Source organism: Cricetulus griseus, chromosome 5 (genome assembly GCF_003668045.3).
Source record: "Cricetulus griseus strain 17A/GY chromosome 5, alternate assembly CriGri-PICRH-1.0, whole genome shotgun sequence".
NCBI lineage: Eukaryota > Metazoa > Chordata > Mammalia > Rodentia > Cricetidae > Cricetulus > Cricetulus griseus.
The window spans coordinates 52,798,498-52,817,295 of record NC_048598.1 but is presented as its reverse complement, the minus strand read 5'-3'; the positions used below and the strand labels follow the sequence as shown (position 1 = coordinate 52,817,295).

General features: G+C 43.8%; 1 protein-coding gene and 1 long non-coding RNA gene across 4 annotated transcripts in view; both read left to right on the top strand.

The window, feature by feature from the left end:
* The first annotated feature begins 9,594 nt into the window (after positions 1-9,594).
* On the top strand, positions 9,595-12,774 carry LOC118239028. Its single transcript, XR_004770386.1, has 3 exons — positions 9,595-10,893; positions 11,289-11,366; positions 11,625-12,774. It is a non-coding gene; the product is annotated as an uncharacterized LOC118239028 (long non-coding RNA).
* A 1,947-nt stretch (positions 12,775-14,721) lies between these two features.
* Kif14 (kinesin family member 14) overlaps positions 14,722-18,798 on the top strand; it is a 67,016-nt gene continuing 62,939 nt past the window's right edge. For 2 of the 3 annotated variants that reach the window (XM_027417476.1, XM_027417474.1), the window contains exons 1-2: positions 14,722-14,788; positions 16,309-17,487. In XM_027417476.1, coding sequence (XP_027273277.1) covers positions 16,415-17,487 — 1,073 coding nt within the window. In that variant the 5' untranslated portion in view covers positions 14,722-14,788; positions 16,309-16,414. The other variant, XM_027417475.2, reaches the window with a different exon arrangement.

The following is an 18,798-nucleotide window of genomic DNA, read 5'->3' as shown; positions in this document are numbered from 1 at the left end:
TCACAGCTGTGGCTGTGCGTGGCAAAGGCAGGCATTTGACAATAAGGAAAGCCAGGTGGGTTCATTATGACTTCATGAGCATCATGATTTGATCTTGTTTTGACTGCAGGAGAGGAAGCAGAATTCTCACAAACAAATAAAAAGACAGTGCTTTTACTCTGTTAAAACAGTGATAAAGTAATGTTTCACACTGCGGTGGGGAAATACTGTTTCATCATAATTTCATCAGATCATCAAGTGTAAAATGGAAGTTAGGAGAACAGAACTGTGGGTTTAATACAATTCTTAATAACAGCAGATAATCACCTGTTACTTTAGATGGGCACCCTCTAAGCTTTTAATAAAATGAAAACAGTGGCATAATAATTTAAAAGTATTGTAGCCAGTGAGAAGAGTGAAGAGGTGATCAAAGAAGTTGTGGGTGTAAGGGTGACTGGGTTCCTTTTGATTAACTGGTATTTTATACTAGCAGGGAGGGGAGAACAAGAATGTATTCCAATGGGGCGGCAGTGGCCCGAAGAGGCTGAGGTAATTGTCTTTTCTTAAATAGACTGGTTATTGCTGCACAATTTAAAGGCTGCTACAAAGCTAATAATTAAATTACTTCTAAGATAATAGATTTGGGATTCCTTTCTAAGTAGATAACAGGCACTGTTTCTCCAATAAGTGAAAAGGACCTATAGAAGTTAAAGTTTATTTAGCAAGTTAATGAAACTTTATTTTTATCTTCTATTTATGAGGGTTTTGACTGCATGTATGAATGTATGTGCATATGTGCACATGGCACAGTGCCATGAAGTCCAGAAGAGAACATTGGATCCCTGGAACTGGGGTTACAAGCAGTCGTGAGTCACCATGTGGGTGCTTGGAACTAAACCCAGGTCCTCTACAAGGGCAGCAAGTGCTCTTAACTGCTGAGCCATCTCTCCAGCACCTTTAGTGGTTTTTTTTAAGGAACAAAAACAATAAACCAGACTTCTGCACTTTAGCAGAAGCAGTGAAACACCCATTGCTAGTTTTCCCTGCCTATCAGAGACATCCTAATTAATTTTCATACTGAACTCATTTCATCCTTGCAGAACCCTTTGAGCACATAATCATCATAACTCAGACTTCAGAGGGCCCCCCAGGTGCCCAAGGTCAAAGACAGTTCCAGGATTCTGTGGGCTTTAACGTCTCCCATGGACGTTCTCTGTGCTCAGCTCTGACTTCTATAGGGCAGGATCCTATGACATTCTTCTTTCTTCTCCAAGACAGGACCATTTACTTTTTAAAAGCAAGACCTGTAGATTGGGGGGTTTCTTTCTTCCCTTTTACCTCCCACAAAGAAAACTAGATCAGAGCCCCAACACTTGGACATTGTGATTCATTGTGCCTGCTGTATTCCTGCGTTGACTCCCAGTGAATACTTCAGAAGTATTACAAAGAACATGGCTTAGAATAAAGACACAAAGTACAAACCATTTATGCACTAGAAAGACAGATGAAGCCACCTGTGGTGGTGCACACCTTTAGTCCCAACACTGGGGAGCAGAGGCAGGCAGATCTCTGTGAATTCAGGTCTACAGAGTGAGTTCCAGGGCTACACAAAGAAGTCTCAAAAAAACAAATCAAAACAAAAACAAAGAAACCAAAAAGAAAGAAAGACATAGGAAGTACCATAATGAACACTATAAATAACATTGTATGTCTTTTTTATTTTTTTTTTATTTTTTGAGACAAGATCTCACTTTGCAGCCAAAGAAGGCGGGGAAACCAAGGCGGCCTTGAATTTGCAGTGATCCTCCTGCCTCAGTCTCTTGAGTGCAGGCATTACAGGTGTGGAACACCATGCCAGGTTTGAAAATCATGAATTTATGGTCAGTAAAAGCAAGGCTGGCACTCCTGTGTCCTAGTTTCTCAGGCAGCTGAAGCAGGAGGCCCTCTTGAGGCAATGCAGTGGGCCCTACCTTAAAAAGAGGGGTATGGACGAGAAACTGAGTTCTATAACATTCAAAAGGCAGAGGCAGGTGGATCTCTGTGAATTTGAGGCCAGCCTGGTCTACAGACCAAGTTCCAGGACAGCCAGGGCTACATAGTGAGACTGTCTCAAAGCAACCAAACAAACAAAAAAATGCAAGTTTTTTTGTCCACTGCTACATTATATATTTCTATAAAATCATTTAAACCCTAAGTATTCCAACAACTTTGTTGTTGGAATAATAAAATTTCTTATTTAAAAAAACTGTCATTCCAATTATTATTATTATTATTATTATTATTATTATTATTATTATTATTATTGTGTGTGCAGGGTGTATGTGTGGGAGTGCATGCTGTAGCATGTGTGTATATGTGTATAGGTTAAAGTACAAGTCTGTGGAGTCAGATCTCTTCTTCCCACCTTTACGTGAGTTCTGGGGATCGAACTCAGGTTGCCAGGCTCACAGGGCACATGTCTTTACCCGATGAACCATCTCAACAGCCATAGAAGGATTTGTGTGTGTGTGCACGTGAGGAAAACAATACGGATTGAAGATTGAACATTTGGTTTTACATATTTAATATTAGTGCCAAGCATTAGCAGCAAGAGCACACTCGGTGACAATGAACAGCATTTGAGGAGACAGAGCTGTCTTTGTAGGTGCTAGTGAGACAGACAGACCTACCTAGAAGGACCATTTTAAAGTTACTAGGAACAAGAGCAAAGGGCATAGTAGATCCTGTAACTGTGACAAACTGGACATACTTAACTTGAGAGGAATTCTCTTCTTCTTCATCCACAGAGCAGTGGGGCCAGCACTTCCCTGGGAAAGCCCCATCTGGATGCATGTAGACAAAATCTGTGACAGCTTGTTCTCAGAAGTTCTTCAGGAAGTCAAGCAATGAGCTGTAGCTTGTGGGTTGTTCTTCTGCCGCTTTTGGCAGAGTGAGAATGGCAGAGGACAGGTCATCCAAACTACCAGAGATGCTCCCCACAGGGGCTTGCTCTTCTGTCCCTCAGTGGCCACTGGTGATCTTCTCACTCTTGGGGACATTTATGACTGCAGTGGTTGAGCTCCTACTGCCTGGCCCTGTGGGGTGGGGCATGAGTGGGTGCTCTAGCTTCCCCCTCATTTCTGAGTGGCATTTCTCCTCTGAACTCTGGACACGTGAGCCAGTGCCCGCAGAGCTGGGAAGCCTCGTCACCTTCCTCATTCTGTGCTCTTCCCTCTTAGAGGGCTGCCCACTCTTCTAGGCTTCTGTCATTGTACCATCACCCAAAACCAGGCCCCACCCTTCTTCTCTATCCGTTTCTGCTCCTCAGTACTTGGGCCATGCCCATCATTCCAGCTGCTGTGGGGCACTTTGCTGCAGCTCAATGAGAATGACTGATGAGCCAATTCGTCATGAGTAACGAGCTGTTTTGATAGATTGTACAGGAAATAGGATATGTGCATTGCTAAATACTGCTTCTCAGGTAAATGTGCTGTCTCATTTAATCCTCCTAAGAACCCAGTGGGTTGGGCACTATGATTATCTGCATTTTATACATGGGGAAACTGAGGCACAAAACTTACTCAAGCTGTTCCCAACCTTCCAGCTAAATGCTGCAGCAGCCAGGAATCCAAACCTAGGCAATGCCCTTTAGGGTTTCCCTTTCCTTTTTCAGCAGGAGCTTTGTAGACCAGGTTGGCCTTCAACCCTCTATCCTCCTGCCAATATAGGAAAATGCCTCTCTCTTAACATCTACTATGAAAGAGCTGAGAGGCCACTCCCTGGGGCCAGAAGAGCATACAAGATTCCCTGGAGCTGGAGTTACTGTGGTTGTGAGCCTCCTGGATGCTGGGAACCAAACTCCAGTCTTCTGGAAGAGCAGCATGGCCTTGTAAGCTCTGAACTGTGAGCTGGCTCTTAAATGCTGAGCTCTCTGAATCTTTGGTCTGTGGTCTGAGCATGGGTTAAATGCTCAGCTTGTGACACCAAGGACAAAAGCCCACAGCAACAGGCCACTTCCAGCTACATCACCAGGTCAAAACCAGCTGTGATGAAAACCAGGGGAGTTTTGTTTGATGAGGAGAGAGGAGGGAGGGTTGCATGCAACCGAAAGGAGGGCACTGGAAGTGGGCGGGGGGATCCCTGCATCACAGCCCATTTCATTCTTCAGTGATAACCTCCCTCCTTCCTAGAAACGGAAACAGAAATGGAACTCCAGCCAGGGCCAATGCCCATGTCCATCTGAACTCAGGAGAAAACTATGAGTGTGAAGACTCTCCCTCCTCAAAAGTCCAAGGAGTAGCAAGAGCCAGGAAGAGCCGGGAGGGGCCAGACCCCTCTGAGAAGTCCTATGTCCCGTCTGTGTCACTCTACCATCCCACATTAGCACCTTTCACACACAGAATTGGTCTACTGTGTCCTCTGGGAGGAAGCTACGCTTACAGATGGAGCCTTGATGAAAGAGTATTAGTTGCTACATTCCAGGAACAGGCCAGATCACTAAAGATTTGAACCGTTTAGGAAAATGGACAGAGAGGAGGCTAATGAAATCCAGTCTCACAAAGAGTACGGTCAAGCATTAAGGTAGGATTCATAGGATATTCAAATGGAGCTTTAGCAGGTAGAATTGCAGCAAATAATGAGGAAGAGGCCCTAGGGCAAGATGATGATACCTTTGGAGTCTAGGTGCAGACAGGAGCCTTCCGTGTGTAACGAGGGAGTAATAGCTTCCCTGTAAATGGTCGCATCTCATTTAGCACCTTTGTGCTCTCTCAGGCTTGCTATCCAGAAATAACATCCAGCTAAAGGGGAGAACAAGAGAGAAAAGGAGGAATTGCTATAGGGCCCAGAAACACGATGTCATCTTTCGTTTATTTGTCTGTTTTTTTGAGACAAGGTCTCACTCTGTAGCCCAGACATACTTCTAACTCACTGTGTGGCTCAGGTTGACTTCAAACTTCACTGCCTCTGCCTATCCAGCTGGAACTAAGGTGTGTCCCCCATGGCAGCCACAGTATTTCAGGCAGGCCTTTTCTGCCATCTTCTTGATTGCACTACAGAAGAATCATTCTTTGGCTTGAGGCTCATGAATACTGGGTCTATAATTCTTTTTATGCTTTTGTCTTCATCCATACAAATTTGTCACTTGTTGCTGGTGTATAGTTTGGTATAAGGCTTTTGGATTATTTACAGGTAGAACACGGGGATTTATGCTGAGAATAAAAGGAAAAGGAGAGTCTCAGACATTTTAGACTGTCTTCAACCTTGAACTCTGATCCTTTTGCCTCCATGCCACAACTCTGGGCTTACAGGCATGTGTCATCATACCTGGTTTGGGCGAGGAGTAATTCTGAACTTAACATTTACCTGAGCCTGGGGAATCTAAGATCTGGGTACTGTAGAATGGCAGGCTCTAGCTTTATAATATCCGAAGTAGCTTTAGATCACAGACAGACCTCCAACAGCCAAGACCAGCAAAAGCTTGGACAGAGAAAGAAAGCCAAGCTGCATGAGTCAGAAGGACACTGGGAGCTGGAATTCTGCTGCTTGGCCTGCTGCTGAACTCCGGTTATCTTGTGGTTGCCTACATACATTGCGAACCTATATCCTAAGATCTGGCTTTTATTTCACATGCCACAAGAGCAGCAGAGGAGGAGGAAGAATGCATGTGGTTCATGCATTGAGATGATATTTCTGATCTATGGGTGCTATGAGCTTGTAGCTTAATGCTTTCTCGGACTTTCAAAGAATGGAATCCATTCCCAGGGAAATAGTGTGCTCTCCTCTCATGGAAGCTGTGGGGAAAACAACACCTACTATGCCGTGTACTCGTTTCATTTTCCTTTCTCGGGAATCGACCCAGACTCCTCTGGCCAGCTGTTTCTCAGAGTGACAGTTTGAGCTCAGTGAATGCTTGTGACACTTAATTAATAACTCCCAAGGAACACAGCTGGGAGAACTGGACGACACAGTGAACAGACTGATTCCTTGTCTGTAATGTGTGAATTGAGAGAAACCCACACAGTTCATCTAAACCTACACCATGGCTGTTCACACCCAGGACAGAAGTGTCATCCCGGATTCCTCTTTGTGCGCTGGAGGAAACTGAGGGGGTGGGAGTGCAAAGAGGACACTGAGCTCTCTGTTGTGCCTCAGACTGCTCCACGGGGACTTCTTTCTTGTCTGGGAGAGTCAGAGAACTGACTATGGTCTGGATTTAAAAACAAACCCTTCTGTAAATGGGTAAAGGCTTATGGATGGCTGTGGAGTTATTTTCAAGACTGGAAGGTTGAAGAAGCGCCCAGTTTCCCCTCTGCAAAAGCTGACACGATGCCCAATTCTTTTAATGCAGGTGGCTTCTTACTCGGCAGCTGTGCTTTTATAACTACTAGTGGGAGGAGAAACTACTGGACAGAGCCCCTTTCACACTGTTTCTCAAGTGAGAAAATAGACATATGAACATAACAATTCAAACCATGATTATAAATACAATATAATGTGTGTCGTTGCAACCGCTTTCAAACATCCAGACAAGGACTGAATTTTACAAAGAAATTAGATTACCAACTATTTAAGGGACAGATGAATGGCTTACACACATTTCATGCCCTTATTGAAATCATCTGAGGCTTCCTTTTGCATCTGTTGACCAGGAAAGTGACTCCAGGTGTTTCCTTTGCCACCGGAGCAAATGATGGCACTTCTAATTGGAGGAATCAGCAACATCTTCAACAGGATGTCAGGCGTGATCCTGGACATGTTTAAAGAGCACAGCAGAAAAGAAGGTGCCTGCTAAAACTTCACAGCTGGTCCACAGACACTTGTTCTGGGGCTGGAGAGATAGCTCAGTGAGTAAAGACACTCATGGTTCATGCAAGGTGGCTCTGACTGCGATCCAAGTGCAAGGAGAGAACTAAATCCACACAGTTGTCCTTTGATCTCCACATAGGTATGGAGGCACACATCCCCACCATCATTCACACATACATGAACACACACATGTCCCCACCATCATGCACACATACATGCACAAAGAACAAATTAAAAAACTTTTTCTTTCTACAAGAACTCATGGAAGGACTCAGAATTTCCTTTGAGTACAAAAGATGTTGCTGACTAAGCTTTGGGGCTGAGCACACTTTTTAAATCTTACCAATTGGACAGGTGGTGGTGGTGCAGGTCTTCAATCCCAGCACTCTGGAGGCAGAGGCAGGCAGATCTCTGAGTTCAAGGACAACCTGGTCCACAGAGCAAATTCTAGGACAGCAGCCAGGGCTATACAGAAAATCCTGTCTCAGAAGACAAATAATCAATCAATAATCAAACAAATAACAGCAAAATGCTGGTGCAGAACTTGTGGGAGTGACCAACATATGTACGACTGGTCCAACTTGAGGCCCATGCCACAAGAGGGAGTCTATGCCTGAGACTAGATGGCTCTGAGACCTGAGGTAGAATCAAACATGACTAGCCAAAAAAAAAAAAAAAAAAAAAAGTCAATGAAGTGACTTCTAATGACATTCTGTTTTACTCACAGATCAGAGCCTATTGAAATCACCATCAGAGAGGCTTCATACAGCAATTGATGGGAGCAGATGCAGAGACCCACAGGAAAACTTAGGGGGAGCCAGGGGAATCCCAGGGAAGGGGCTGGGAGGAGTGTAGGAATTAGAGGGGTCCAGGATGCCATGAGAACAGGAGAAGACAGCTCACAGAATCAACTAACCAGGGCTCCCAGGGGCTCCCAGAGACTGAAGCAACAATCATGGAGCCTGTAGGGTTCTGTGCTGGGTCCTCTACATACGTGTTATGTTTGTGTGGCTTAGTCTTCTTGTGGGACTCCTGACAGTGGGAACGGGGACTGGCTCTGGCTCTTTTGCCTGCCTTTGGGACCCTCTTCCTCCTACTGAGCTGCCTCATCCAGCCTTGATATAAGGGGACATGCCTAGTCTTATTGTAACTTGTCATGCCATGTTCAGTTGATAGTCCTGGAAAACCTGCTCTTTTCTGAAGAGAAATGGAGGAGTGGATCTGGCCAGGGGTGGGGGTGGGGGTTGGAGGACTGGAAGGAGTAGAGAGAGGGGAAACTGCAGTTAGGGTGCAATTTATGAGAAAAGAATAAATTTCAATATATATATATATATATATATATATATATATATATGAGGGCATTCTATTGTGTGAAATGTTTTTTTACTCTTTTCCTGCTTTTTTATCTTTTTTAATTTAATTTTTTATTTAAATTAGAAACAATCAGCTTTTTGATCTTTTTGAAGGGCCTGCTACCTAGCTCCCAAGTAAATCACACACGGAGGCTTATTCTTAATTATGAGTGCCTAGCCTTAGCTTAGCTTGTTGCTAGCCAGCTTTTCTTAAATTAACCGGTCTACCTTTTCCCTCTGAACTTTTATTTTTCTTCTAGAAACTAAAGGAACTAACTTCAAAGCTTTCTTCCTCTTTGGTCCCTGAGTCCTCCACTTCATTTGAGGAGAGCAATGCCATGAGCCCTGGGTGGAGGTGTGGGAGGCCAGGATGTGAGGAGCATACTTCAGAAAACAACAGAGGAAAGCACTGTGTGTGTGTGTGTGTGTGTGTGTGTGTGTGTGTGTGTGTGTGTGTTGTGTGTTGTCCCTGGAGTAAAAGAGCAAAAGCGCATTCTGTAACATTTGCTAATCCCTGAGTTCTTTCATTTATGCATTAAAAGGGATTACTGCCTAACATAATTGCTTCTTTTAAAATGACAGGCAGTCCTGCTAAATGACTTAGATTGCCTCATTAAGAAATCACAAAAGTCTCATTAAAGTGGGTGTACTTGTAATTCCAACGTTTGGGAAGCTGAGGCAGGAGAATTGCCACAAGTTCTGACCAGCTTGGGCTACAGGGTAAGGTCCTGTCTCAGAAAAATAAAAACAAAACAAAGCAAACAATTGGAATCTGCCACAATCTTCACCTGTATAGATTTGACTCTTTTGCAAGAAAGTCTATGAAAACATCTATCTGTTCCAGGAAGAGATGAGGAGCAGTGACCCTGGGTGTCCTGATTAATAGGCATGAGGTACATGGTGAGTTATTGGTGTGGAAACCCAGCCTCTTGTGCCTGTAGACTAGTCGTGTGTACCTACGTCACAGGGACACAGGGTGATATTTGGTCATGGATGTATCCTGAACCAGGAATGGACTTGATCCAGGCATTTGTTTCACAGGTGAGGACACTGCAGTAAAAAGACTCATATAAGGCCCTTCCAGCGGTTGTGGTGCTCTTACGACTCATCAATACCTCTCCTTTGACCTCGGACTGTAAGACTTTTAATTTCCAACATCCTAGGGTGTCTTACCTCAAAAGGTAAGTAAGTGCAAATACCTACAAAGGAGTAAAACCAGCCAGCACTTGTGCATGGACTTGGTGCTCCAATCTGTAATCCCAGCACTCAGAAGGCTGAGGCAGAATAGTGAGTTCAAGGCTGGCTTCAGCAGCATAGTAAGATCCTGTTTCACCTGTTTCAAAAGACCCAAGGGCTATTGATGCAGCTTTAAGATAGAACTTGTGAATAGCACGTGCAATGACTTAGGTTTGATCACCAGCACTGAAAATAAAACTGTAAAATGAACTCAATTATAACAGATTGTGTGTGTGTGTGTGTGTGTGTGTGTGTGTGTGTGTGTGTCAAAAGACTGCTAATGAAGGCGATTTATTGTAGGCTTGTGTGCTGCTAGGCTCTACATGGTTTCTTTCAGTTTGGTGCCATCTAGTGGGATTTTTAAAAATTACTTACTTTTATTTTGGGGATTACATTGCAGATTTGTTTTGTGTACTTGCTGAGACAGGCTAGATCTAGACGAGGCTGGCCTTGAACTTTACAGCAATCTCCTGCATCTATTTCTGAAGTGCTGGCATTAAAGGTGTGCTCAACCATGCCTGCCTTTGGATGGGTTTTTCTCAAGGAAAGAGTTCATCGGTTGTCAGCCCGGTTCATGCCGCAAAATTTCTAAAACCTGTTTTAGAATTTGTCTGAGTGGGAGTCTTGGCGGGGAAGGCGGATGTAGGGTGAGTATATCTGCTTCCTGACAGCAACCTGGGCACCAAGACGCACATGCAGATGAAGCATTCAGAACAATGGGCCACTTCCAAATGGCTGAAAATAAAATGCAAGCTGAGTAGTGAGTGAAGCTGCAGGGGAGAGACAGAGGAGGAATCACAGGCCTGCCAAGCTATATTTATTTTGTAAAGAATGGATTTGTATTAGTTAGATTGGGAGGCACACACATACATGTGTGCATGCAAAGATGTACATAAAAGGCTTTTAAAATCAGACACTTGCTTTATGTTTTTAAAAGGTAAGGGGATAAGTTGTTTAGGATTTGATGCAGATTTTGCTGTCATGGAAGATCCAGGTTCCTTCACTACCCTCTCATCCCTAGGGTGTGGTGTGGCCTTTCTCCAGCCATTGTGTCCTCATATCCAAGTGGACAGCCACACAGTTTCTACTTCATTCTTCTAGAAAACAAAGGCACCAATTTCAAAGCTCTTTTCCTCTTTGGTCCCTGAGTCCTCCACTTCATTTGAGGAGAGCAATGCCATGAGCCCTGGGTGGAGGTGTGGGAGGCCAGGATGTGAGGAGCATACTTCAGAAAACAACAGAGAAATGCACTAAATGTCAGAGAGGGCAGCTTTGACAGAGTTGGCTTCACAGCAGCTGGAGACATTGGTGAAGGTGCACCTTCAGTTTTGTAGAGCAGAACCCTGGTAACGTAGAAGCCCCCTTCTTCACAGCCTCCTTTCCCCTCATGACAGGCTCACTCATGGTGGAGTAGACGACGCAGAAGTTAGCTGGCCCTGAACCGATGGGACATACATAGAGAAGGCTTTCCGGAAACTTGAAGAGAGCCGTGTCTTGTGCTTGCCCCTACTATGTCCTTGACCCAAATACATACCTTAAGGTCAGCACCCAGGATGACAGCTGTGGACAGCATCTTGGTGTTCCTGGAAAATGTCCGAGATTTGTACTTGTTTGCACCTCAGTTCTTCCCTGCTAACTCTGTGCTTTTGTTTACTGGGATCCTAATTGCTTGGGGCCCAGTGTCCTCTACTTGCCCCTTGGTCTTACAGGCTTCACGTCTCAGTGTTCGCTTTAGAACCTTGGTTCATGTTCTCTTGTCCGGATTGAACCTCTTTCACTTGCCTAGTCAAACAGCCCTGGCCAAGCCTCTCCCATGTGCATCCAAAGTGCCCCCAAACCTCTAGGCTTGGGCACCCCTCCCTAAGGAAAGCCTGGTCATGAGGTGATAAAGTAACACACAGCTGGAGCAGCTGGCAAGCGTCTTACGTTTTTCAGATGAGAAAGATGTCAGAGATGGAGGAAAGATGGAGAAAACTGATGTGGGAGGTCACTGGGGGCAACGGAGAAGACAAGGTAAAGGCGCAGAATGGCCCTAAGTAGTGGGGTACCTGTTTCTCTGAGGGGGGAACTAGATAATGACATAAGTGAAGACTGCTTTGCAGCTGGAATAGGAAGCTAAGGAAAATATATTATTAGAGTTACCTTGGTTCCTGGCTATGTGAGTGGTTGATTTAGTTGACGTTGATAGGGTTCTTATAATTATGTTTATATTCATAAAAGCATATTTTAAAAACATATTTTGTGCATGTCTTGTAATTTGATTCTTTCTAGGAGTCAGCAACAGCCAAGCCACCCCTGCCACTACCAAAGGTGAGACAAGTAAAATAATGACAGTGGGCCACTGTCTCTAATCTCCCAAAGCAACTATTACTTGAATGAGTCAAACTTGAAAACATAGAGCTGTGTAAGCAGCTGCTCTGCTGCTACTAACAAAGTCGCCCTTCTAACCTGTCAGGGGCTTTCAAATGTTGGAGAAGGCACCATATCCCCAAGTCAAGACGGTGGCTGACCACTACTCGAGAACTGAGGCTTGAAATGAATTATGGTTTACCCTACCCACCTGGTATTGGCCAAATTTTCATTTGCTAGACTCCTTCTTGTCCCTCTTCAAAGAAAAGTGCACAATGGCCTGTGCTTCTTAACAATTTGGTTATACATGAACAAGACTCATGAGGAGTGCCTGGCCCCAAAAGTATTTTCTTGTTGTCTTTTAAGAGACCAGAGAGAGTCCATTATAAAAAACACTTACATTTTCTCATTGTTTATTTCTAGGGCTTAAAATCACAATCCTCATCTTTCATTAAATGTGTCATTACTATTAGAAAGCCCCCAAATGCACCACTGAACTTGAATATGGCTGTTCCACACTGTAGAGAGTTACATTAAGGCCATACAGTCGAGGAACTAACATTTGTATTAATCCTGCACCAGGCTCTAAGCTACCAAACACTACGTTAATCCTCATTCTGACTCTTTGGGATGGGCAGCTTTCTCATCTGCAATTTTTGGATGAAGAGCCGGAGTCACTCAGTCTCTGAGTGATTCCCCTGCTAGTCCACTTTGGACAGGATTTGCACGGAAAAGTGCTGTCACAGTGAAATAACTAAGAGAGCCATATCTGCCTTGTCTAACCTAGAGGTGACTCCAGCTGGCCCCGGATTCTGTGGAATATCATCCAGTGGAATTAAATCCCGAATCTGGAACAGAAAGAGAGTAGAGTGGGTGTGACTAGTGTTCTGTGACAGTCTTATGAGGCTTTCCTGTCAGTCACCAGGGCCACCATTTCAAGCTTGCAGTCTGGTGGAGCACACACATTGTGACTAGGTCTAATTATTGCCTTCCCCTATTTAATTTTTAATTGCTGTGTAACTTTTTGTTTTATTTTCTTTTTGAGACAGGGTTTCTCTGTATTGCTTTGGAGGTTGTCCTGGAACTCGCTCTAATTCACAGAGATCTGCCTGCCTCTGCAGTGCTGGGATTAAAGGCATGTGCCACCAACGCCCGGCCTGTGCAACTTTTTAGGATTTTTTTCTTTTTAAGACAATGTCTTATTCTAGCCCAGATTGCCCTGAAATTCACTGTGTAGCCTAAGCTGGCCTCAAAATTGAAGCAATTCTCCTGCCTCCATCTCCTAATCCTGGGATTATAGGTGGGAGCCACCACACCCACCTCAGTAACTATTTAGTTTAAAAGGACACAATAACTATAATTTAATTTATTATTTTTTTCCTCATTTTTCTAGTGTTCATAGCATTCTACTGTGATTGGGCATTTAGACTTTCTCAAGTTTGTACCTAATAAAAATAGGAAATATTCTTGTGAATTTTTGTTCAAAATAAATTTCTTTCATACCATTACTAAGTCTGGATGTATGGATATCCTTATGTTTTTACAGGTCTAGAAGGGTTTGTTATTTGACAAATGTTTACTGAGCACTTACTATATATCAGGCCCTATACTGAACTCTAGAGAGACACTGAATAGACATGGCCTCTGAACTCAAGAAATATGCCAATGAACATGACTAAAAATTTAGACTTTGAATTTTTGTACAAAATTACAAACCCCAAAATTTAAGAAGAATTTTTTAAGAAGATTTTTTTATACATACTTATTTTTTAATGTCTGGAATGCTTGCATTTTGTTTTATATGAATTATTTTTGTATGTATGTGAATTCTTTTTTGTAATGAAGCATCTTTACCCAGGTTATAGTCTATTATCAAGTTATTATCATCTAAGTTGAAGAGATTTTTACTTATATATCATATTTTCCTAGTTATCTTACACTTGTTTTGAGTTATATTTGATTTTTAAACTTCTCATGTATTGAGTTTATTAGTCTTTTTCCTCATCACATCTTCTTACTACTAACTAAATGAACACTTTCACAATTGATCTGATAAACACTTTGTTTGGCGAGTTTCCCCATAGATATATTTTAAGATTTTTTAGGAATTGAAGAATGAGGGCTGGAGAGATGATTCAGTGGTTAAGAGCACTTGCTTGCTCTTCTAGAGGACTTGGGTTCAATTCCCAGCACGCATATGGCGGCTCACAATCATCTGGAACTCCAGTAGCAGAGGATCCAAAGACCTCTTCTGGTCTCTGTGGACACCAGGAACCCACACGATGCACAGACATACATATAGGCAGAACACCCATATACTTAAAACAGAAAGAAAGAAATTGTCAAGGAACAAATAAAAGTGTTAGAAAAAAATGACTACTTTATCGTGTAATTTTTCATACAGCTGAATCTACTTCTGCTTTCCTTTTCTGTCTTACTGAATAATTTCAATTATCTTCATACTGTTAATTTGGAATACATATTAGGCTAGAATCAGTCTATTGAGCTGGTTATTTTAGGGATTACCTTTTTTTCAGGCTTAAAAAACTTAATTGAAACCTTTTCTGCAACAGCTTTAGACTTTCAGCCAGTGGTCAGATCATTCACAAGTTTGTAAACACCAAACTTCGTTTCCTCATCTACAGACCGGGATAACGTTAACACCTCATAAGATTTTCAGGATTAAATATTTTTAATTCATCTAAGACACTTAGTCCATGTCATCACTCAACGACTTGCGTATGAAATACCAGAAGTGTTATTGTAACTAACGTGGGGCACACGGTCATTCACGATAAATCTTCGAGGTAAGACTGTGGCTTCTATAAACCCTTCAGGTGAGTGCCCTCCCATTCTGGGGGTACCTCCCAGCTCCAAGCTCTTTGCGCCGCTGTGTTGGGGTTGAGCCCAAAGGAGGCTCCCGTCGTCGCCTAGGAGACAAGGGCGGGGCGGTCTCGCGGGAGAAGCTACGCTTCCGGGGGGTGGGGAGGAGCGAAGGGGCGGTGCTTGACGCGCGTCCAGCAACCAATCAGGAGGCGAGACATGCATTCAAATTGCTGCAGCCGCGGGAGCCTGCTCCGGGAATGGTGAGTGCTGAGGGTCTAGGGAGAGGAAGGAGGCTCGGGGCCGAGAGCGCGCTGAAGCTGCTCGCCCAGCCGGCCGGTGGACCTTGAACGCTGCCTGCGGTTGCTAGTCCAGCAGGCGGGGGTGCGCGGGTGGGCGCGGCTCGGCCTCCTCCTGTCCCAGAGTCCCCGGCGAGGGGCGCGGGGCGCTCCTCTGTCCGTCCGGAAGCCGAGGCAGCGCCGCGGAACGTGCAGCTGCGGACTCGGTGGGGTCCAGGTACACTGTCACAGCCTGGCGTGGCGGCTTCAGTCTCCGGGAGCCGCGGCCTGTGGTCGTGTCTGACTTTTCTTGCCTTCCTTCCATTCCTCTTGGAAAGCTGATGGCGAAACTCTGCAAACAAAAAACATGTTGATTTGTGCAAAGAGCAGATGGCTTTTGGGATTTCTAAGACCCAGGGATCTATTGTCCTTAATTTCACTTCATAATGGGCGGGTTCTGTAGTTTCTGTTGAAAGTTTAGCAGTAGATGCTTATAATTGGACCCTTTTTGTTGTTGTTGTTGTTGTAAGTAACGATGACTCTTAATTATGTCAAACCTTAAAAATCTTTTTAAAACGAGCTTCTGGTCATTTGTTCCTTGATTTGTAATAATGTCTGAAATACTTTGAATCAACGTCATTTTGTAAGGCAGACTCAGGAATCCAATATTAAAGACTTGTTTACATCCACTTAAGGGTCACGATAAAGAACCGGTCAACAGCCAGGCATGTGCTTTCCCACTGTTCTTTATTAAGTAATGCCTAATAGATATTGTTGGCCTATATTTACACACATGCCTGTCTAGTTTGTTGTATAATGAATAAAAGACAGTCCATGTATCTAATTTGAGGGGGGAATAGGCATCGGTGACTGGGTCTTGCTTGCATATACATGGTCAGGCTGGCCTTGAAAGTTCCATTCTCCCACCTCAGCCTCCCTGAGGCTGCAATTACAGGTCTGAACCATCACACTTGGCTATACATACAGTTTATAGTATGTAATGCCCGTGGTACTTACTTATTGGGGAAGCCTGCCTTGTGACATCATGTTGATCTGCTTTGTAGGCATTCCTGTATTTAACATACATTTAACAAGTATTCAGAAACCTTGGCTTCAGACTCTGATTCAATGCTATGATTCCAAGCTGGGGATACTTGGAGCATGCTCACATACACATTCTGTGTTTCTTAAACCACTTGACTCATTTCTCTTGAGATAAGTTACCTGTGAGCTCCTAGATGACGGAAATAAGGCTGGAAGGTCTTGTGTTTGAAGACCCTCTGCAGGTGTCTGTGGGTGCCTGGCATGTACCGACAGTAAATATTTGTTGAGTAATGAGTGAAAGTCCTTTGAGGGCAGAGATAGTCCAAAGCTTCATGGAGATGAAGTGGAGGCGGAGGTGTGATTCAGTCTAATGCATACCTCTGAGAATTCACTTCTGTAGTGGGAGAACCTCACTGTTTGTGAAATTTGTAGTAACTGTTTTCCGGTTTTCTTTTTTGTAGTTGATCAAATATTTTTGGAGACTGAAAAGTACAGAATGGCCAGCAATCAAACAAGCCCCTAAAGTGCTTAGACTCTTCACCCTTTTTTAAATAACTTGGTGCCAAGATGTCAGTACACACTTCGCTTAACAGACACAGCAGTGATACCCTGGAAGGCTGTCAGAAGACCTCATCACTGAGTGGCCTCACCCACAGCAACCGACTTAAAATATACTTGAAGTCAAATATGTCAGAGAGTGAAAATCACGATCCAGTATTGAGTGCTGGAAGTAAAGCCAGAGACATAAATAGCACTTATGTTATCTCTGCCTGTAAAAAAACAAGAGAGACGCCCATCACCCCTGACTCCAGCAGACTGACCCTTCAGAGAAGGGCTACTTGGAACAAAGAATCATCTTTACTTGGTAGTGAGCTGGGAGACACTACTACAAAAACAGCAGATACAAGTCTTAGGTTACAACGTCGTCATCCTAAAACAGATTTTGTGGAAAAGTTGGAAACAACATATACTGTGGGAGGTGACAAAGAAAATAACTGTGCTTCACAGGGAACTAGGACAAAAGCAAAGCTTGTAAATAACAACACTGGTGTAGTGTCATCTGTGGTTTCCATGGAAGACTCAAATGACATTGGAGTGATGGTTGGTGAAAAACGCAAAGACATATTTCCTGCCCTCAGTACGGCAAACGAAAGGGGGACAGTTAAGAACTCAAACGGTAGAATGCCCGTTGGTTCCCAGTGTCAAACTGGTGTTGTGAGATCAGGTCACCTAGCAGTGAAACCGGTTGAGAACAAGCTGGATGTCAAAGTGTCAGGAGCAGGAGAGCCACACCATGGAAGTACAGGGAAGGACATTGCAAAAACTGTCCATAAAGTTGGAAACTTAGAAACAAGGACCCCGGTGCAATGTGTTCCAGAACATAGATTGGCACCAAGGCATACCCTGCCTCCACCTAAAAGCCCAGCTGTATCAACCCTGAAAAACAGGCTAGCAAGCCCTCAGGTTAAACAGAGGCCAAAAAGTGCTCTTCTTGCAAATAAAAGGGACCACTCACAAGAAAGCACACTCCCTCCAGAAGAAAAATCTGCAGTTCAGAATACCTTCACAGAAGCAGACCCTGTAAGGGCAGAAAATAGTCAAGTGACGGTGGCCGTGCGAGTGAGGCCTTTCAGCAAACGGTATGTTCAGGGTTTCAGCTCTCGGGCTAAGTCAGTCCCAGGCCATGCTGTGCCTTTGATTCCTCTCTGCTTTTAGAGAGCCAGTGTAGTAGTCGTGTGTCTTTAACCTTGTTGGCATTTTCCTGTGGTGCTGGGAGTTGAACACTGTGTACACTAGGTAGGAAGGTGCGTTATCATTGAGCCACATCTCCAGCCCACTAATGTTTAGTCTTAATTGTAGTACATTGATTCTTTTTTTTTTTTTTTTTTTTTTTCCAGACAGGGTTTCTCTGTGTAGCTTTGGAGCCTATCCTGGCACTCGCTCTGGAGACCAGGCTGGCCTCGAACTCACAGAGATCTGCCTGCCTCTGCCTCCAGAGTGCTGGGATTAAAGGCGTGCGCCACCAAAGCCCGGCTACATTGATTCTTTTTATGATAGACTACACAAGTTAAAATCTGTATTTTGCATCTGTGCTCCTAGCTACATTGCTTTTAGAAACTGAGCCAGGCATAATTGTGCATGCCTTTAGTCCCAGCATTTGGAAAGTGGAGGCAGGTAGATCTTTGAATTCAAGGCCAGCCTGGCTTACATAGCAAGTTCCAGGCTAGCCAAGGCTACAAGAGTGAGATTTCGTCCCTAAAGGGTTGTTGCTGAGTGAGTCATTGAATTCTCTAATGCAGTCTCCTTTCAAATTCATGATTTGTAGTGGTTGGTAATGTCTACCTTTTCTTTAAAAAGAGCCATACCAGCTCATAGCTTCCCCAGAGAGGTCTTCCCAAAAAATGTTCCAGAATGGTGATTATCAACAGTGTCACCTGAGTTTGATATGTAGTGGTGATAAAATGCAGAGGCTTGTCATACTTGATTTTGATGGTGTGGAATGTCTCTCTAAAGGTGATTGTGGTTGGAATAGTCACAGATTAATGATAAGATTTAAAAAAATAATCAGCTAGGTCTGGTTGCCATGCCTTTAATCCCAGGCAGTTTCCTAAATTCAAGATGAGCCTGGTGTACAGAGTGAGTTCCAGGATAGCCAGGGCTACACGGAGAAACCCTGTCTTGAAAAAAATAAAAAATAAAAGGTAGATATAAAACATGAATGTGCAATAGAATTACTTTTAAATGCTTTAAGGGAAAACAGTAAACTTGTCACGGGATCAGCAGTGTGACCTGTGCCTAAGTAACCCAGGAGTGTACATGGTGACGGCTGTTTCAGTGAAGGAACTTAGAATTTGAACTGAAAAGTAGTTAGAGGTAAGGTAGTAAGTTCCGTAAAGGTCTTTTTAGCAAAAATAGGGTGAGCTGATCTGAGAAAGTCAAGAAGCTCACAA